At 41.4% G+C, this 21,054-nt stretch overlaps 2 protein-coding genes across 3 annotated transcripts; both read right to left on the reverse strand.

The window, feature by feature from the left end:
• Positions 1-1,883: 1,883 nt before the first annotated feature.
• Positions 1,884-6,376, reverse strand: LOC128423300 (uncharacterized). Of its 2 annotated transcripts, XM_053408301.1 has the most exons (3): positions 5,721-6,376; positions 3,927-4,008; positions 1,884-2,554 (listed from the first exon to the last, which is right to left on the reverse strand). In XM_053408301.1, the coding sequence occupies exons 1-3, from the start codon at positions 5,768-5,770 to the stop codon at positions 2,078-2,080; spliced, it is 609 nt and encodes a 202-aa protein (XP_053264276.1). In that variant the 5' UTR covers positions 5,771-6,376; the 3' UTR covers positions 1,884-2,077. The 2 variants fall into 2 exon arrangements, with proteins under 2 accessions (XP_053264276.1, XP_053264275.1); XM_053408300.1 differs by lacking the exon at positions 5,721-6,376 and having other exon boundaries at positions 3,927-4,092.
• A 369-nt stretch (positions 6,377-6,745) lies between these two features.
• Positions 6,746-19,388, reverse strand: LOC128423687 (interleukin-31 receptor subunit alpha-like). The gene is made up of 10 exons (XM_053409125.1): positions 19,277-19,388; positions 15,497-15,669; positions 13,726-13,865; positions 12,782-12,923; positions 12,577-12,659; positions 11,556-11,772; positions 11,009-11,164; positions 9,054-9,173; positions 7,776-7,928; positions 6,746-6,984 (listed from the first exon to the last, which is right to left on the reverse strand). The coding sequence occupies exons 3-10, from the start codon at positions 13,804-13,806 to the stop codon at positions 6,746-6,748; spliced, it is 1,191 nt and encodes a 396-aa protein (XP_053265100.1). The 5' UTR covers positions 13,807-13,865; positions 15,497-15,669; positions 19,277-19,388.
• Positions 19,389-21,054: the final 1,666 nt, after the last annotated feature.

Genomic DNA, 21,054 nt, shown 5'->3' on the forward strand with positions numbered 1-21,054 from the left:
GTGTTAAAAATGATAAAATATCAACATAAAGTAATGCCAACATTTAACATGCATAGAATTCAAGTTCCTCACATTTATTGTCAAGGCTGCTGCTATTCCCCATTTGTAACGGTCTGAGGCTGTGAAAATCCTTATAGTGAGTTCAGGGCTGGGGCAAGTTTTGAACTGCATACTTCCTAGCCAGCCTACAAGAAAATTCTTTTAACTTAAATTGTGTAAGAACTTGCCACTTAGTTTGGTGGAACTTGTTTAAAGCATCTTGAGTCTAGCAGGTGGTCAGAATTCAGGATCCTGACTATAGTTTTCCTCAATGTAAGATAAACAGAGTTCTACAGTGTATATCATCAAGCTAAATAAGAGAAATTAATTTGCTAATTTGGCTTTTGGGGGGGGGGTTGATATTACCTTTCTCCTTGTTTCCAGAAGCCCATCACCAGTAAAACTCTTTCCCTGCCTCACAATCTGCCAACTCCCATCTTTAAAGAAGAATGCCTATGATTTGTTTGGTAGCAGCATCTGCTTAATAAAATAATTAGCCTACTTTTAGCAACAGGTAAGAGAGAGATGAGGCAGCTGAAGCAATTTTGCGGGCTGCACCGCTTTTTGAAAGTGAAGATGCTTGGTTATATTGTACAGATAAGTTCACTTGATTCATTCTGAATTGTATTATTTTCTCTCTGCTATGTAAAATCAGCACACAAAATGGCTAAATATGAACAGAAAATTATGAATATTCACTATATAAATTACTTACATAACCTGCTTATTTACCTATTGTTTATTAATCAAATCCTTACAGACACTACTTCTATCCCCATGAAAATAAAAAATGTGAGTGCACAGACAGATTGCACAAGACAGAACACATTATAATGTACATGCAAATGTACATGCATGCAAATTACCACCATGAGGAGGCCAGGAGTCAGCTTTGCCTGCTGAACAGCAGCCTGAAGGGGGAGAAGGTGGAGTGACTCCACCTGCAGCTGATCAGCCTTCAAGGACACACAGGAGAAGGCACTGATGAGAACCAGCTGGCTTCAGCCTTCTTAAGCACAGCTTCCAGCAGCAGGCAGAGGTTGGTAGCAACGCTTGTAGTTCCTTGCTGCTTCCTGCTTGTCTTGGCCCTTGAGCTCATGATCATCAGATACCCTGGACCACCAGGCCACACAGATTGCTGTTCACACAACCCTAGGCCTGGACCTGACTTTAGATGCTGACTCTGCCCCCAGGCAAGTACACCTCAGAGACTCTTCTGATTGGCTGGCTTCCCACTCCACTGAGCCCTGCATGTTGCTCAGCAACAAGACTACAACAGGCTGCTGGACATTACATAGAGCAAAGCACTTGGTACCTTTGTGTGTGGCTCAAAAAAAGTGAGCCCATCCAACCATAATTCTCCCAAAGGAGGAGGCACGAGGGCTTAGACAGGGTCCTAGAGTTCTCCCTCCTCCTTCCCAAAGCCTAGTTAGCGCACAGTTTTAGAAGGAAATGGGAAGGCTCTAGGACCCTTTCGGAGCACTCGCACCTCCCCAAAAAATATTAATCTGTATGAACAGAAGTTATGTTCTGATTTGTAATCATAAGATACATCCCAAAGGATTTAATGCAACAGTGTTATGTGCCGCCTGTTTTTAGAAATCACATTGGAGGGATTGCCAGAATGGGGCGTGTTGAATTTTCCAACTTTCAAATTTCAAAAATTAAGGGTGCTGAAAAGTTGCAACATGACTTGGGAATTCAAAAGATATTTTGGTTAAACTGATAGGATATAATTTAGTTTTGCTTGGTAAATAACTACATTAAAATATTGACATCTTTTATGTTTTGTGAAATTTCCAATTTTAAACTTTGTCTTATTTTTGTGTGTAGAACACTGCAAAATTGCATAAAAATCAAAACTACAAACTTTGTAGACTTACCTAAACATCCAATCACAAAACCAATAGCAGATTTTAATCCCTCATGCCAATAACATATTTTTAGACCCCTCACTGAATATACTTGCAAAAGTTAAGTTTCACCCCTAAAATGACATGCCGTACTGCCAGAATCTGTCTTTTAATTGCTGTTCATCTCAACAAGGTGGTTCATGATGATTTTGCTCAAATTTTGACCTGCTTTCTAAGGACAAAGTTGCTGGACTAAGCACCCCCTGACTTAGCATTAGAGGATTTTGAGCAGTGTGTGCTGCTGGTTGTCTCCTTGAATTGTTGATCAACGTCCTCTCTAGATGGGTTGCTCCTTTGGGGAGATGTGTTGAGAGCTTCTGCATGGCTCTCTGACTGACAGCCACACCAATATAATCAGTGTGAACTCCAACCTTTCCCTTCTCGCTGCTGCTGACTTGGTCGGGGATTTTCAAAGGTTTCAGAGTAGTGTCCAGTATTTGCCTTGCAACTGCTTCAGAATGGTCTGTGGAAACCATTGTAGCTGTGCCTGAAGAAAGGGATCCTTGTCTTAACAGTGTCTCTGAATCATCATCTACCACATAAAGCTCATTGGCTTCATTATATGCTTGTGACGGAGTCTGTAAACTGGGTCGCAGAAGAACCTGCACATAAAACACAGTTGAAACATAAGACAATGCATAGTCTTGTTACGGTTTTGTTTGGTTCCTTACTATGACCCCCGTTGAAAAGTGCACTAAATGGTAAATGAATTCTTTCATATCAAAGTTAAATTTAATGAAAAGCATTTTCATATGATGAAAATGACCTGACTACCTACTGGTATTACTCTTATATGATTATACTGTGGGAAGGCAAACTAAGGCCCAGGGGCCGGATCCAGCCCAATTGCCTTCTAAATCCGGCCCATGGGCGGTCCAGGAATAAGCGTGTTTTTACATGAGTAGAATGTGTGCTTTTATTTAAAATGTATCTCTGGGTTATTTGTGGGGCATAGGAATTTGTTCATTCCCCCCGCCCCCAAAATATAGTCTGCCCCCCCCACAAGTTCTGAGGGACAGTGGACCGGCCCCCTGCTAAAAAGGTTTGCTGACCCCTGCGTTATACCATTCACCCATACATTTTCCAGTAGGGACTAGGTGAGCTCATTCACTCCCTATATACTGTACTATATTAAGCAAACTGAATTAATCTTCCATTCTCCCCTTCAATGCAGCCTAGGTTTCGCCTTCCCCTTCTTGTTGGCCTATTATTATTATTATTATTATTATTATTATTATATTTATTCATTCGTTCGTTCATTCATTCCCTGCCCATCTGGCTGAGTTTCCCCAGCCACTCTGGGCGGCTCCCAATCAAGTATTAAAAACAGTACAGCAGAGCTGGCTTGAACCATTTTAACTTTTTGCATAAAATCAGATGTCAAAGTGCAATAGACAACATATACCATTTTTCTTTTAAAAAAATGTAGGCTTTTATATACCGATTAAATAAACTCAGCAGATAAAAAGCTGCAAATGAATAGTTCAGCTATAATTGCTTTGGGCAATGGCACATGGGTTAGGAATCAACCCTTATGTGAAAATGACCCCAGCATGCTGGTATTTTCCTGCATTTATTATAGCCTTTCTCTGTGTGTACTCCTGTAGGTGACTGCATGGGAAAATCAAATTTATGATCCAGAAATAAAAACACAATAAAAGCCCTGCTGGATGAAAGGCCCATCTAGTCAAGCATTCTGCTCTCACGGTGCCCAACCAGGTCCCTATAGGAAGCCAATTCAGTGGGCAGAGATCCCTAGCAACTAGTGTTTAGAGACATGCTATCTCTAAAAGCAGATGGGTCCTGATGATGTCGCACTTGTCTGATGTTTGATTGCATTATAACTCTGGTTTTAATAGCGACCTCTTTTTTCTTTTCTTTTTTACCTTTTTACCTTACCTATAACAGAAACATATACAGAGAAGTAGGTAGTAATAAATGGTAATGTAACGCTTCAAAACAGTATTTGCATACCACTGGTGTGGTTCTCTCCATACTCAGCAGAGCAGCGCTATATTTTGGATTTGGTACAGCTGGCCAACATAGCTTTCTTGATCTGCAAGGACAAATTTTGTTTAAGCTTGTAAGAGCATAGTCATTTATTAACATCTTAAAAGTTGCCCAAGCTCCATTCTGACGTCTATATTGGTCAGACACTTAACGTTCACCCACGTCTTTGATGGTCATCAATACACCCTGTTGCTTGGCTACTGTTTTTACTGTGTTAAAGTTTAATTAATTGCTTTCATTGTGTTGGTATTTACGAACTGTAAACCACTCTGGGATTTTTGATGAAAGGCAGTTTAGAAATGTTTGAAAGAAAGGGGACCGAGTTGGCAGAAATGGGGTCAACAACAGCCTTTCTGCAACATTTGTACCAGGATTTTTGTGTGGTGCCCTGAACAGTTGAAAGACCAAGTGCCAAGGGGCAGTCTTAACTGCTTTGGGTAACCATTTATGTGGTGGGTGGGTTTTGGAAAAGAAACCCAAAGGGAACAGGAAAACACAATTCTTAAGCTTGAAGGAGAAAACAGAGTAATTCCAAATAATCACTCAGAACAAAAGAATATTCTCCTTGTCAGGCAGAAAAATCCTATGAGATGAGGGAGAGGATCCATGATGGAGTTATTACTTCTTCCTAAGCTCTAGAGGCTTTTTAGCTTCCTATCTCTCTCTGCTTTTTCCATCTAAAAAGTTTAAAAAATAAAGGGAGAGAGTATGGTGTCCAGGGAAGAAGGGGGCTTTGCGTTCAGCAGAATCAAATCCTTCCCTGACCAGCCATGGAATGGTAAAGGGCAGTGAGGAGAACGGACCACCCCTACCCAAGGATTGCCTTTTCCACCCACAAAGAGCTGGACCTGCTGTTTCCTGTAATGCTCTCCAAGACTGCACCCTAAATGGTCAGTTCTCTTTATATATTATAGCTCTTTTCTTTATATATTATAGCTCTTTATATTATAGCTCTTTTCTTTTTTCTTTACACATTTAAAAAAGGCAGGCAGTTATCTTCTCTATTGTTCACTAAGGAGTAAAACCTACTTCTGGTTTCCAGTGTTCCAGCCAAAGAGTGCAAAGATCCTGGGAACTATTATTTTATTTATTTATTTCATAAATTGAGGCAGGGGAAACACAACCATACTTCAAAACATGCAATAGTTAAAACAGTAAAACAGATTAAAACTACACTCAGTTAATAAGCCTGTCCCTTGGGCATGTATTTATTATAAATGTTATTTAAATGTTCATTTTTTTTAAAAAAAAAACACTTTCAGTAAACTATTTTAAAAAATATTTAAACGCATCAGACGATTTGCTCTTACAGACCTGAATCTCCAGACCAAAGGTTGTTCTCAGCAAATAATTTACTCCTACCTGTCACAGTATGGTGATTTTCACGGATAAACTTGCACATTTCATGGCCTTAAGGAATAGGCAGTTTATAATTTGCTAATGCCAAGTGCTTTAGAACCTTTATATTTCTCACAAACAATCCTGTATTGTAGGCCACTGTTACTTTTTGGTCAGTGTTCTATTTTTGTTTTTTATTTATTAAATTTGTATATTGCCTTATACCCATAGATCTCAGGGTGGTTTCATAGAAGGGAAACATAATGAGAGTGAACTGACAGAGGTTTAGTAGATGACTCCCTGGAAGACCCGCTCCAACTCTAACCATCAGACAATATTGGCTCTAACCATGTTGCCTACTTGCGCTTAATAAGTAATATAGGCTGGATGAAAATATGCAAGGCAAGGAAAACCTCTTACCTTTTAAGTATCAGGGAACAAAGCATGGCAATGGCAGCCATGGTCACCATGAGGCCAAGACAGAGGCCAGCCACACTTCCTTCAAACTCCCCAGGATCTGATGATTGGAATGTTCACAACACTCATTTAGATTACATATTGGAAAACAGCTTAACAAATATCATTTGACAATTGGACCATTTGCACAGAGGGCTAATGGAACCTCCTTTATAATTTTCAAGGAGGCCTCTAGAGAGATGTCAAGCTAAATTTTGCAGGGTGAAGTGATTCTGTTCAGTGTTATAGCTATCCTACTCTAGCCAGCCAGCATCCTTTGGCCTCTGAGCACACCCAGTTTTTACTGGGCTGTTTTTTGGGGGTCTCTCCCTTTGGATTCCTCCAGACTTGCAGATCGCTCTCTCTTGTGTGCGATGCTATTTTTGGATACAGAAGTAACGGAACTCACAGCCTGAACAGTGGAAACAGAGGAGATTATAAATATGTCCCCTAGCTAGAAAGCTTTTCAGGGTCAACTTCCCTCTGTCAGCATAAATGCCTATTCCTTTCCATCTCATATTGTGTCCTAGTCAATTAAAAATGAAGAAGAAATATTTTCCAAGGATCCATTTGTGCTGAATGGGGGCTTACGCTTATTATGACCACACCTGCCTGACTCTTGTTTGTGGCTGCTGTGGCTAAAAATCAAATGGGTGCAGCTCTTACTTCCTCCATGCTAAAATTGAGGGTATATACTAATAGGAATACATAAATAAATGCAGTACTCCCCCATACAAATAATTCAGGTAGAAATGGAAGGACTGGCTACTTCAATGGTCATCTAGGCTGAGGTGAGTGGCATTTCTGCTTATGTTATATGGGGACACCTATTTGTTCTGCTGACACCCCCACCCCCACCAGCCCTCTGTGCCACATCCTAATCTGCTACAGAGGTAATCTCAGTCCTTGAAGTTGCTTTGGGAATGGGGCAGAGAGTTTAAGTGCTCAGCAAAAATGGGGTGCCCCAGTATTCATGAGAGGAAGTGGGATTAGATGCCACCTACTGCTTTAATTGTTTGACACTTATCCATCCCGGCAATATTTATACTGAAAAATAAACAAATTCTTAAAACCTTTGCAATACCATATTTCAGGGTAGTGAAAATTTGTGGTTGGCTTTGAGCTCCTTCTCCCTTACTGGTGAGTCCTGAGGTCTGCACTCTATAGAGAGTTTTTGCCGTAAGTCCCGTTATGAGGTACTTCTGAGTTGAAGGACCGACAGTAACAGCTGCAACACAAGAGGGAAGAAATCAAAATGCTATGACAGATCATGAGTCCAATACAAGATTTCAATACCTCTGCATAGATATATACAGAATTTATCCCAGTTCAGGCACTGAGATCATCTGTAGGAGCATCACTGGTTTTTTCCATGAGTTGGTGAGGCTCATTTGAGATAGACATGAACTGAGCCTTAAGCATCATAGACCAAGCCCTGTTGAATGCTCTTCCAATAGAAATTCAGCAGGCACCTTCTATGCTGACCTTTAAACGTTTGCTGAAAGCACTTCTTTCCCACCAGCTTCTGCAATTAAACACTTTCTATAATAGTTAGTTGTTCTGACTACCGAAGAAAGAACGTTCTCAGTATGGATCTTGTTGTCCCTGCCATGAACTCAGCAGGGAACCTTAGGAAAGCCACTCTCTCTCAGCCTCAACTCTGCATCTGCAATATGGAAATGAGAGTACATGATCTGCTTTACAGGACTGTTGTGACATTTCTCTGAAGAAATAAAGGAAGTGCTTTGAGCATTCAAAGGTGCCACGGTAAATGTGTTGTTGTTGATAGATAAAGGAGTCTAGGTGACTCTAATTATATCAGTTTTGGCATTTTTTTACTCTGATCCAGTGATGGGAAAGTTGTCATCTTTCAAATATTATTGGACTACAACTCCCATCAGCCCCAGCCACGTGCAATTTCCTCCAACGTTTTTCAATTTAGAAACAAAATGCTGCCTTTGAGTGTGAACTAGATGACGAATCTTTCAATGATAACGTCCAGTCAACAAAATGACCTACCCACAGAGAGGTTTTTCAAGATTTCGGTGTAGCGAATTCTGTAACCCAGAAGGAATCCTAAGCACTCTTCTGTCGGTATGGCATCCCATTTCACAACAGCTGACTGCTTCGTCACAACTGGAACGGTTACATTAGCTGGACCTTTTTTGGGAACTTAAAAGAGAGTCTCCAAATTAGTCGAGGCTTTTTCCCCCTCCCAAACTAACTTTCCTCAGCTAGTTTTATGCATTTGCTGCCCTCTTGGACTTACCCACTGACTGGTGGTCACCAAGGCTTTGGTCTGCCCCAAATGCATGAATCACAGTGATCAGACTATCCCTGTGCAAGAATGGCCATAGTTGGTATCCCAGCTGTGGGTAGTAAACGGCACTCCTAGCCACTGAGGTTATCTGGGCCTCCAGTGTTGAAGGTGTCTCCAGGGGCATCCCCAAACTATGAACATACTTTTCCCGAGGGAGCGCAACCCAGTTCAGAACAGCTGACTGGCCCATCTCCTAGACATGGGAGCCACCTACCTACAGCGCCTGCATTTCCCCAGGGTTCAAGCTCAGTTTACTGGCCAACATGCAGTCTATCACTATGCCCAGATCATGCACACAGCCTCTCCTAACTTAGATGTTATAGAGGAACAGACCTGCGTGTCAACCGTTTGCTTCAAAGGTAACACTAAACGGCAGTTAGTCAAAGCTGGAAAACTTTCCTCTTACCCATGCCAGGGGAGAGCATGCATGAGACTGTGGTGTTAACAATAAACCATGATTTATTGTGATGTCCGCACTTATTCACAGTGAGAAACCATATGCAAACTCCCATTTCCAACATTCCAAAATTCCTGCCAGAGTTCTGATACAGCAGAACTGAAGGAATATCAGGATGTTTCAAAAAGAATGGAGCAGAATAATGTTTTATGGAAACATGGGGGGGATATAAATAAAATAATTAAACAATAATTGAATTATTAAATAATGATTAAATTGGGGAACTAACTTCATCAAACGCCCCAAACAAGTCTATTATAGTGTGGAGTATACACTTACATCAGGATAGTTAACATGGCCCTCTCCAGGTGTTTTGGACTACAGTTCCCACAAGACCTAGTCGACATAGCCAATGTTCATGGGTGATGGGAGTTGTAGTCCACAACATCTGGAGGGCAACATGTTGGTTACCCCTGCCTTAGGTTAGTGTCCACTCATTGCAGTAGAACCCTTATGAGTACTTATTAAAAATTGGAATAGAAACAAGAAGAAATTATATTAGAAAAATACGAAGATATACCTCCTTCCACCGCATAGAAGTAAGTCCTGGCCAGCGTCCATTCACGTTTCATGAAATCCTCACACTGACAGTCAAATGCATGAAATGTTACTTTATATAACTTATATGGTTGGAGGCCATCTAGATGGTAGACACAGACATTGCCACTTGCAAATGTATAATTCATAACATAATTCTGCCACACGTACACCTGAAACCCGGGAATCTAAGAAGACTGTGCACATGAATTTGTTGGATATACGTGCATTCCCATCCACCTTCAGATAATGCGAGTGTTCAATTGTTTAAATCAGATGGCATTATATAGCAGTTGGCCTTGCTTTTCAAAATATGCTAAGCTTGCTACATCTACAAGGTTGAGATGCTGTGGGGAAACGAAAATGACTTTACTCCTGATGGTTCAAGTATGGATTTTTCTTGTTCCGGAAGCTTTAAAAAAAGCAACCTGAAGGGGATGAACATGTAATAAAAGAAGGTCAAGGAAAACAGGGGATGAATAATTGATGGCAACCTCAGATCAGATGCCTTCCAAGGTACATTACGGCTAATCCCGATTGATCTGTTTGCTAGAATCACCTGTGCGATCCCTATCAATATGCAGAAAGAGAGTGCTGCAAAACGTCCCTGAATTAGAGGTTCTTTGCAGATAAATCAGATGGTCTTCGTACAACAAGCTAAGGAATTATTATTGCGCTTTGCAAGGACACATTTTCAGGAAGATGAGGAAAAGCTATCTAGCCTGTGACAGGACAGTAAGTACACTTCATGGCACTAGGTGGCTATGGGCAAAGGGAATCTTCTCATCTATGTATATTGTTGTTCTGCTGTGTCTGAAATGTATAAATCTTTCCCCCATGGCTTGCTAATGAGCAGGCACAGTATGGGGTTTTTGATATATCTGTTGTTTTTCATCTAACCACTGTTGATGGTATTTTTACTGAAACTGGAATTCGTTGTTAGTGGCTGGGATGATGGAAAGGGAAAGCAGGACAGAGCAAGAAAGAAAGTGAATAGTGACTGGATATCCTTTGGATTCATTGAGGTTTGTGCCTTTGGCTTTGGCATTGCATATTTCATCCAATACTATGCAGGATTTCAGTGCAAGCTTCACAGAAACAGAAGGTGCACAGCAACTGCACTTGCTTTCTATTGTCCAGTTCTGTTTGAAAACTTGTTTCTACACCTACAAAATTTGCTGGAAATCTGAAATCCTACAAAGTCTGTTTGGGCTTGCTTGACAGATGGCTCTGACAGTGCTTGTGTTTCTGGTTTTATTATAATGCCCTGGTTTTCTTGGTTAAAATATAGCTAGCAATTTTGAAATTAAGATCCACTGATCAAATTATAAATAGCCCAGGAAAGGAGATCCACACGTCATAGCAGGTTTCCAAGGCCATAAATGAAGTTTGCTTTCAATGGGCTTAATCACACTGCACTGCACTGCACAGTGCACTGCTAGTGCAAATGCAGACACACACTGAGAATATGGAGGAAGTGAATAAGGAGAAGTTTGTCTCTCCTAATGCTAGAATCGGGGGTTTTCCAACAAAGCTCAATGACTGACCATTCAGGTCAGATGAAAAGTATTTTACAAAACACACAGTTAAACGATGGAATTTGCTACCATGAAACAGAGGATAAGGTTGGCAAAGTTATTATGTCTATGTAAGTGTCAGACGTACAGTGCCTCTTAAAACAAGATACTGGGGAATATAAGTCTGAGAATGCTATTCTGCTCATGTCTGTCCCATAGCCACCTGTGAGAACAAAATGGGTCTTTGGTCTGATCCAGAATCACCCCTCCTACGTTGTTATCCTGGTTCATGAGCTGTTCAACATGATCAGAACCCAAGTGAAGTAGTTAACAGATTATTTATGCCTGATTATTTTAAGTGTCTAGAAGCAAACAATGAAAATACACCTGCTTGTCAGTTTTATAGAAATTGATTTAATACCTAGTCGTATCTCATTTTTCCAAGTAGAAACATGAATCTTCATGTCTTCTAATCCAGTGCCCCAGTCGATCACAATGCAATCTGAACTGTGTTTTAGATCCCAGGTGATAACAGAATAATTTTGCTGATTTGATAGGTTGAACTGGCCAGGTAAATCTGCAATGGGAAAGGGAACTATTAAAAATAACTGAGAGCGTTAAGAAAACCCAACCCCCTCTTGGACGGGCATTCCGACACATGTACTACTTGGGAGTCCACTGGCATGTAAACACTATTTCATCTTACAGTTTCAGCATCACATGATGTCCACAAATGGCACAATTAAATGCCCTCAAGCTGCTGCTTCAAATGGGTTTAAGCACATTGAAACCAGCCCTGCATTGTCCTTAGTGAGTTCAGACAGATACGTAAGTTGGATAGAAATAGTGTAACAAGCAAACACATTGATTGAAATCCACTTATGCTGCCTCAAAACTAAAAAAAGGGAAGTTTGGTCCTTCACCATATTTTCTTTATGCATTCTTCTTAACAGAAAAATATACTCTACCCGTAGCTTTTGCAGTGAAATCTGGAATCAGGTATGTTAGTGGAGGGGATTCTCCTGCTTCATTATAGGCAAATATTTTGATTCTGTAATAAGCCATGGAGAGATTCAGATGCACCCAGTTCTCTGTTATGTTGAGGTATGTCCGTATGTGGCGGCAATAGTGGGGTATTCTTTCGACGCTTATATTGTAACCAATGGTATTCCTGCTTTGTGTTGTCTAATATAAGCAGATATGAGCATTAAACAGTTATTATGCACCAGAAATAAAATGACATGAAATATTGCAGGCACAGTGAAAGCTGCAACTCATACCAAACTAAATTATAAAAGCATAAATTTTTGATGATAGATATAATTCCAGTATCAATTTTATCTCTGTATATATTTTCTTGTCTGTTTTGTAAATATCACATAACAGCCTTCATTATTACTGACTCTTACTATGGCTTGGTTCAGATGTAATGTTTGTTGACCAACCAACCATGTGCCTATGCAGTCCTCTGGACTCCTTCATTCCCTTCTCTCAAGCCTTAACTCAATACACCTTGGTCTGTTGAACCAGTTTCCCAGATATCCAAACTAGGAAACTGTGGTTTGACCAATCTTACTTGGCACTGCTCAAACTAATTTCTAATTCAGACATCACAAGAAACACTGGTTAAATAAACCAGAAGGTACTGAGACAAGGCACATGATGATTTGTTGGACTGGATCATTCCATCTGACCTGGCTCTTGTCATTTATGTAGCCACAATACAGAGTAGCTGTTTGTTAGTTACATTCGTTTCACAAATTTAAAATACTTATCAAATATGTCCAAACTAGACACCCTATGATATAGTAGACAGAATTTTGAAAGTGGAGTTAAAATCTCTGCTGAGCAATTATGTTGCCTGGCTGTCTCTGGGCTACTCAACACCCCTGTCTATTCTAGCTGATAGGATCGCTGTAAGGATATAAGTGGATCGGGCTTTGCCTGAGCTCCAAGGAATAAGAGTAGCATAAAAATATAATACATTACCTTCCATTTAAGAAAGATACTTATTTTTCCTTGTGCTATCTTTTCAGTTGCATTTTCCACAATGGTTGGCTTTTCAGTAAGCTCTGGTAAATAACAACATGGGAAATTTAAACCCAGAAGCATATTTACAGTCAAAATTTCATTCTTAAACAAAGCCAAACAAATGACATACACCCATGATTAAATTAATATGCATGGCACTTACTATGTGGGATCATAATTTCTTCACTCCAAGCACAAACAGAACAACTTTTACCAGGGGGTTTACATCTGAGGCGAGCAACATATGATGATGATATATTTACGCTGAAGATAGTTGCATTAAAGATCCCATTCTCTATAGGAACCTGCAAATAAGTACAATTAATAATTCTCAGATTATCTGCTGGAGTTCTTCCCAAAGGCCATGTGCCTTAATTAAAATGGCAATCAGTGTTTAGCAGGGCAGTGCCAATGGGATAGAAAGGAGATGTCCGCGGTTATGAAATCCAGGCTGAATTCTACACATGCTTTTCAACCTCTTCTTAAATTCCTTCATTAGAGAGGAGTATCCCAAACCTTTCAATTAATCCCTGTGCAGCTGGAGGCATATCAAAGACACTGCAAAAATTAGTTGCAAATCCTGCAACCAAAGCAATAATTGAGCAATAAAAAACTGACACCGTTTGTACAAAAGGGCCAGCATAATCTGCATCATAAATTTGACACCTGAATTTAACCACTGAAAATGAGCAGTAGGAACAGTAAATGGAAGATAAAGTAAGAAAGCCACTGCAACGTCTGAATTCGGCAACATTGAAAGTGCAACAGAAACTCAGGGGGAAGTCAGTGCTAAGATTTTTCTGAAAGTGAAGAACAAAGAGTTGTGCTGGATCTGGCCCAAAGGCCTATTTAGTCCAGTATTCTGTTCTCACAGTGGCCAAACTAAATGCCCACAAGAATAGGGTTGCCATATTTCAAAAAGTAAAAACCAGGACACCCAGAAAGTTGTTGACTTTTTTTACGGAAGACTCCAAAATTGTTGTACTTTTAAAAAAGAAAACATGAAAGTTGTTGCGATCCCGGCAATGTCTGGGAAAATCCAGACATATGGCAGCCCATATTAGCCCATAAGAAGCTTTCTAATACAGATCTTATTGATTTACATACTGATATCCAGGATGAGGTTGCTTGCATTTCTTCCTTGTATTGCAGTTCATACTGTAGTATATCTCTTGGTGAGTCCCACATAATTATTAGTTTGTGGAACAACTGATAAGCTCTTATTCTGAAGGGTGAAGGACATTTCTCTAAAATGCAAAAACAAAACAACCAAATAGAAAATAATTTGCATGCAGTTTTTCCTAGTCACAGGCTGCTTCCGCACTTGGCATTTAATGTGGAAGTGCCATGCTTCGTTCACTTTTAATGGGGCATCCACACAACACCATAATCTGATCATAAGCAGACCGTATTCTCCCTGGGGTTCTTCCACCTTTTTTAAGACCACAGAAAGTCTGGCAGTTTTCAGAACAGAAAAAGAACATAATTTCAGCAGCTGCAGATGCACTTAGAGTTTTTATTCCATTTTCCCATCTTTTTTAAAAGGGCAGGGTTTCAGCACACATTCACTATAACCTTAGCAGTGGGCACCATTTTATCACACTTTGTTGTTGTTGGCATTCATCTGTCTCGAGAGACAATGCAGTGCACTTCTAGGGGTGAAGTCAAACTGCTGCATAAGCAGTTTCAAAGTGACTTCTCTGGGGTGCAAGCCTGGGCAGTGTGTCTGGAGGACCTGGACTGCCCAGATGACAAGACCCCTCTTGGCCTCACTGATGTGGTCCAAAGGAAAGCACAGCAATACGTTTGGCACCATTTGGGCTGCACATAGCTGTCAACCTTCCCTTTTTTTGCGGGAAATTCCCTTATTCCAGCGCTGTTTCCTGCTGCTTCCCGCTGCTAATCCCAGATTGTTAGATATCCCGTAGACTGTCCCTGGGACAGGTGAGGCTGCTGATCCCTTATTTTCACGGCTGCTGATCCCTTATTTTCAAATCTGAAAGTTGACAGCTGTGGGGCTGCAGGAGTTGCAGTATAAGATGCCCTAGCAGATGCTATAATGGGGATGTCTTAAAATTAGCATTGTAGTATAATAAAAACAAATAGTAATAATAATGATAATATAGTTAATAATAATAAAAAATTATACCCCATCCAACAAAATATTTAAAAAGATAAAACATCAAACATTAAAAACTTCCCTAAACAGGGCAGCCTTCAGATGTCTTCTAAAAGTCAGATAGTTGTTTATTTCCTTGACATCTGATGGGATGGCGTTCCACAGGGATCTATACCTGAGGTGATTGAATGGGCTCCACTGCAAAGGTTATAGCAGCAACACATATCGATCTTGTAATGTATTGTCAAATACTGCTGTTTGATATGGTTTACCCATCAAACCAATTCAAAAACTGGATGCACAGTAAGTGGTAATGGGGGACAGACCCAAAAGGTTGTGCATACTGAAGTGAACAACTGTGCAAATACAGTTTGAAACATAGCTAGGGGTGGGATCCTGCTGTGTTTCAGGGCACCAATGTGAACAAATCCAGATACCCTCCAGTTATATGATGACTGCTATTATATCACCCCTGCTTAATATTCTCATCTCCATGCTAGCTATACTCAATCCTTTCAGTGGCTTAGAAAAAGTCCTTCCCCATGTGGTGGTGAAGCCTCACCACATAAATTGTATCTGGGTAGGAGGACAGGCTTGCATAAAATTATGCCTGGTAACTGTGAGTGTGAAAAAGAATTGTATGTGTTGGAATTTGCTGGTTAACATGTTCGCTGCCCTAGGAAAAAAATACAATAACAAAACCAGAACTATTTTACAATAAAATCTGCAGCTTCAGACTATGGAAGAAATGTAATGTACTTGTTTTGCTGGGCACGAATGAAATTTTCTTTGTTGTCACACATCCCTCGTGGGAATAGCGGCCTGATACCCATATGGTCACGTTTGCATGAATGCGAATATGATGCTTTCTTCTTGTTAAAAGAGGCAAGGTCGTTTCCACCTTTTCACAGTGTTGTTTTGTTTCCAATTTCCTTCAGGGGAAAGGAAAGCATAAAGCAAACTCAATATGCGTCATAAATACGTTCCGTGTTTTAATACAGCAGATGATCTATAAGTGGCAAATTCACAGAGAGATAGGAAACAAAATGAAGTCTGCAATCAAAAGACCAATTTTTTGGCAGCCAAATAATCTTCTTTTAAAAGTTGCCTTCTCTTGGGAACATTAAAATGCTACATTAATATTTGTGCTCCTTTTCATGAAAGTATTTTTAGAAATGCATTAGATGTTTGCAGTAAATTATAAATGGGAGGAAAAGGATGATTTGAAGGTAAGGAGCCTCGTCCAAGTTTCAAGAGAGAGGGCCTTAAATTTTCTCTACTAATCAAGGGCAGTCAATGTGGTACCCTTCAGATGTTCTTGGACTGTAACGTGCATCAGTCCTACCTTGCCAACATGGCCAACGGTCAGGGATGATGAGAGTTGTAATCCAAAGGATCTGGAGAGTATCCCTGCTCTACTGCAGTCTTTGTTTTATGCTCTCTCACACAGCATTGAAATGAATGGTCACCATGTTTAGCACCTCAGCTTATATCCACAATGCTCTTTGAAAGCTCCCAGATTGTTAGGTTCCACCATGACACAGATCATTCCAGCTTCTACTCAAAAGCTGCTAAAATACTAAGCTTACCAGATCTGTCCAGGTTCCATCTCTGATGCTTCCCCTGTTTTAGCCAATCCTAGTTCTGCCTATGATTCATTTAAAAAATATATAAAATTGATAATAGCCAGTGATCATACTTAGTGGATCTGTTTGTTTGTTGTTTTTTAAACAGTTATGTCATTATTATTATTATTATTATTATTATTATTATTATTATTATTATTAATTTATACCCCACCCATCTGGCTGGGTTTCCTCAGCCACTCTGGGCAGCTCCCGATAGAATATTAAAAACATGATAAAACACCAAACATTAAAAACATCCCTACACAGGGTTGCCTTCTGATGTCTTCTAAAAGTCAGATAGTTGCTTATTGCCTTGACATCTGCTGGGAGGACATTCCAGTTAAAAAGAAAATTCTCAAGCCAGTTAGCCATGCAGCATTTACTCTTTCTAGAGAGACTTTGGCAATACAGGGAGACTTCACTGTTTGTTCTTCACTCTGTTACGAAAACATTCCCAGGCATCACTTGATGGCACTAGTCAGCAGGGGGAAAAGCTGAACCAAAAAACTCCCAAACAAGACAGTCTAGGCCAGAGCAAAAGGGCTGAAAGAAAGAATTTCCCTTGTGTCTCTGAAGAAGCAACTGCTCCCTTCACTTAAACACAACCACAAACCAGCATTCTGAATGAATCATCCACATTGTCAAAAAAGAAAAAAAGAGGAAAAGTTTAAAAGGACTGGTTAGCACTGAGGTTATTTATGGGTCAGTTGGAACAGTTTGTTCTAATAAAAGTGACACTGTCATTAAGAGGTAATGTTTGCACCACTTCTGCTGGCGTTTGCGTGAAGCCCATACACAACACTATCCAAGTGACCCACAGTGGCTGCTCTCCCCTGAACAATCTTCTCAGGGCCTAACTACATGTTTCCTTAATTGTGTGGCTTGAAGTTGCAGCAAGGGATTTTTTAAAAAATGGTTCTGTTTCATGGTTTAAACCTTTACAGTGGTAACTCGGGTTACAGATGCTTCAGGTTACAGACGCTTCAGGTTACAGACTCCGCTAACCCAGAAATAGTACCTCAGGTTAAGAACTTTACCTCAGGATGAGAACAGAAATCGTGTGTCAGCGGTGCAGCGGCAGCGGGAGGCCCCATTAGCTAAAGTGGTACCTCAGGTTAAGAACAGTTTCAGGTTAAGAACGGACCTCCAGAATGAATTAAGTTCTTAACCCAAGGTACCGCTGTATTTGTTAACTATTTATTTATTGGTTAAATTAAATACTGGTTATTTGTTTACTGGAGGATGCTGAATGCTGCTTGTGCTGGCTGGTAAGGAGGAGAAAGATGAGAGAGGCTACCAGATCCACCTGCACGTCCCTCCCATGCTTGAGATCCCTCAGGATTGGGAAAGGGAGAGAAGTAGTAGTTGTGTCTTATTGACCATGGACAAGGAGTGGGAAGTTCTTGCTGTGGATATTTGTGGGCAATGACTGACACACCACTCAAGGCAAGAGTCTAGATGGGCTGGACTCTAGATGGGTTTTAAAAAGGAAGCCTTCTACAGAGGGATTTTAGAAGCTACAAAGAAAAGCAAACCCACAAAAATTAGCTTCAAGTATTCTTTCTTCCCAGAGAGAAGAAAACCATAGCTGTCCTGGCCAAATAGGGACTGTTGGGGGGCAGGGGTATGTAGCCCCAGAAAAAAATACCCCTCCCTCATGCTGCTATTCATCCTGGGGCGAGACAGAAACACTAGCCACTGGCACCAGAATTAAAAGGTTAAAATCCCCTATCATGTAATTAACACAGGTGTAATATTCGACTCTCAGTACACAAATACTTTCAGGCCTCACATAACCATTGTGTGCTTACAGAAACTTTGTGAATTATCTTGGACTGGTTCTATGTGTATGAGAAGTGTCATGAACTGGCAGGACAAAGGGGAGGAGGAAGAGGACCCTGACGAGGGGGGCAGCTGTGACTGGGACCCACTGAGGGGATGGGAAGGGAGAGGCTGGGGTTGTGGAAACACAGGATGACAGAGGATGGCGAGGGGATGGGGTTCAGTGTCCAGGGACCAGAAGATCAGGAGCCCTCATCAGAGCCAGAGAGGCCCCCACCTCCATGAACAAGGCGGGCTCTGAGGCGTGGGGAGCAGTGGGAGAGGTGCCCTGGGAGACTGCGGCAGGCAAGGGCCACTGGCCCAGGTGGGGCTCGTCAGCTCAGGGAGGAGGTGTGTGACTCCTGAGCTGGAGGAGGCTTGGAACAGGTGAGGGTCACATGCCTTGTCAAGCCCAAGTGCTGTAATCAGCAGGCAAGGTACAAAATGGAGGCAGAGCTGAGGTGCTGTGGCTACTCAACTGCCATGTTGATGGAGCTCACATTGGATGCTCCAGGATCCCTATGGGACTGTGCTTTGGGTTTGACTCTGGTCTGTGTTTCCTGACTGTTGGACTTTGGACTTGACATAATATATACGCCAGCAGGACTTGACGCCAGGTAGGCCGGGGGTTCAGGACAGAATATTGGCTTTTGTTTCTTTGCCAGTGATCTAACATGTGCATTGCTTAGGTGCATTGCTCTCTCTAGGATGAGTTTTACAAGGGCTCAGCTTGAAACAGGATAGTTATTGGAGAAGGGAAGTAGGGAAACCCATTTAATTGTGATAGTTTGCTTCTGTTAGATGTCCATTAGTATATTCCCTTCTAGCAAGCTTTACATTTTGCCATCCAATTTTATCTTGATCTCCCTTTACTGCTAAATCTTGTACACTATGCTGGTAGCTGGCAATCCTCAAAAATAATAATTGCATCAGTTGGGGACGCTAACCACAGGAAACATGGAGGGGACCTTTAACCCTTCCCCTCACCTGCTAAGATCTTGAGGAAAATCTTTTCTCTGAAACTCTTTTTTAAAACAAACCTCTGGTGCACACTGCAGTTGATTTCCCAGTTCCTTCTCCCTTGACTTACCATTTTAAAAACACAGTATACACAAGAGAATCTGTTGCATGGGGTAGAGGTAACCAAGAACAATTCAGGATCAATTTCTCTTCGATGTAGTAGCATGTCAGATAATCATGCCAATCTGAAAAATGAAAGCAAGCAACCACATCCATCAGGGGGTGAAGAAGTATCTCTTGAAGATTGTGGCCAGTAGTCATAAGAATCACCACTAGCAAATAGCATGGTGGATAAGCTGCTACTGCTGCATCTAATTTCATAGATTCACAGAAGGGACCATGAGGGTCATCTAGTCTAACTCCCTGAACTGCAGGGATCCTTCACCTATCGTGGGGCTTGAGCCTGTCAGGCTGGATGAAGAGGAATGGTAGGACATAGCTGTCAACGTTTCCCTTTTTTAAAGGGAAATTCCCTTATTCCGAATAGGATTCCTCGCAAGAAAAGGGAAAAGTTGACAGCTATGGTGATAGGAGGCACCAGCAGAGGAACCCACAAGGGAAATCCCAGAGGAGGAAGGCTCAGAGCCAAGGGTGGGACACTGAGGGGAGGCCACAGGGAGGAGATTGGGATGAAGCGCCGGATGCTGAAGGGGCAGCTGGGTTTAGGAGCAGGAAGAGCCTGCGACAGGGCCTAGGTCAGACTCCAAGGTGAGGGGTCAAGAGACTGATCCAAGAATCCAAGGACTCTCCCTCTCCTGCTGTAACAAGCTCCCCTCATCCTTGGTCTTCAAGAACTCACAGAATAATGAGAACAGAGCAGAGGTCTGAGGTGTGCAGGCACAGTTTGGGACTGTCCAGGAGAGGAGGAGCCTTGGAGAAGTGTGGAAGACAGGGACCTTCAGTTCTGGCAACAAGACCTGCTGGGGAGTGTTGCTAAGACCATTAGGTTGAGTCGTATGCTTGTTTCCTTGAATAAAGAGTTAACTTCACTAACAACAGAGATCTGCTTCCTTGACTGCTGACCTGCATCTGACTCCAGCCCTGAAAGAACCCAAGACCCTGAGGTTAAGAGTCTCGTGCTCTGTCAACAAAGCTACCCCTCAGCACTTTTTGAATATGTGGGCTGTGAATTCACAGGAATTGGAGGGTGGCTTCTAAGAACCACTTCCCACTGGTTGATTAAAAGACAGACATGCAATGTAAAAGTCTTGCAAGATTCTAATCTCCTCTGTCACTGCATTATCTGCCCTCCTTCAGAACAATATGACTCACTTTAGAGCTTCCTGTGAATTACCTGGACAAAATGTTTTTTAAACTAGCCCTTGATATCTCATTTTGGACAAGGAAGGGTCATTATCAGCCCTCTATAACATACAGGTGAATAAGAATTCTGGGTGGTGGGGGAAATCTTGAGGTGGGCTTTGTTTTTCATGAGTCAGAAAGGGAAGTAGGAATCTTGACTCCCCCAAGTGTCTTTACCAGTGGAAATAGGGTTCTCCACCATACGTTTCTATGCAATTGCAGCCCGAGCCAACTGGAAAATATGGCACACTGTTGAGATTTCTTCACAAGCTGCTGCAGAGACTAAGAAGAATTTGTGCTAGCTACACACCATACACTGGGAACTGTAGTGTTGGTATCACTACAGTTCTTTGGCACAGTCCTCCTACTAGCAGATCCCCCTTCTGCACCAGGGCTGCATCCACCCCAAAACTGGCTTACCTAGCAGTACCTGTGCTTCTCTGATCATCACCAGGTAGCCTGCATGTGATATCCCACAATTTATTTATTGAATTTAAACCCTCCCAATGGAGCCCAGACCAGTGCTGAGGGTAAAATTTAAATGGT

The sequence above is a fragment of the Podarcis raffonei genome, chromosome 11 (assembly GCF_027172205.1).
Source record: "Podarcis raffonei isolate rPodRaf1 chromosome 11, rPodRaf1.pri, whole genome shotgun sequence".
NCBI lineage: Eukaryota > Metazoa > Chordata > Lepidosauria > Squamata > Lacertidae > Podarcis > Podarcis raffonei.

Excerpts from the sequence above, each read along its gene's own strand:
- LOC128423687 (XM_053409125.1), bottom strand. The coding sequence starts at position 13,806 with ATGTGGGACTCACCAAGAGATATACTACAGTATGAACTGCAATACAAG. Across the intron at positions 12,660-12,781 it reads AGAAATTATGATCCCACATA|AGCTTACTGAAAAGCCAACC; the intron begins GTAAGTGCCATG and ends GTTATTTACCAG. Across the intron at positions 9,174-11,008 it reads GAAAAATGAGATACGACTAG|ATGGCCTCCAACCATATAAG; the intron begins GTATTAAATCAA and ends TCTACCATCTAG.
- LOC128423300 (XM_053408300.1), bottom strand. The coding sequence starts at position 4,061 with ATGTTAATAAATGACTATGCTCTTACAAGCTTAAACAAAATTTGTCCT. Across the intron at positions 2,555-3,926 it reads TGGAGAGAACCACACCAGTG|GTTCTTCTGCGACCCAGTTT; the intron begins GTATGCAAATAC and ends TTTTATGTGCAG.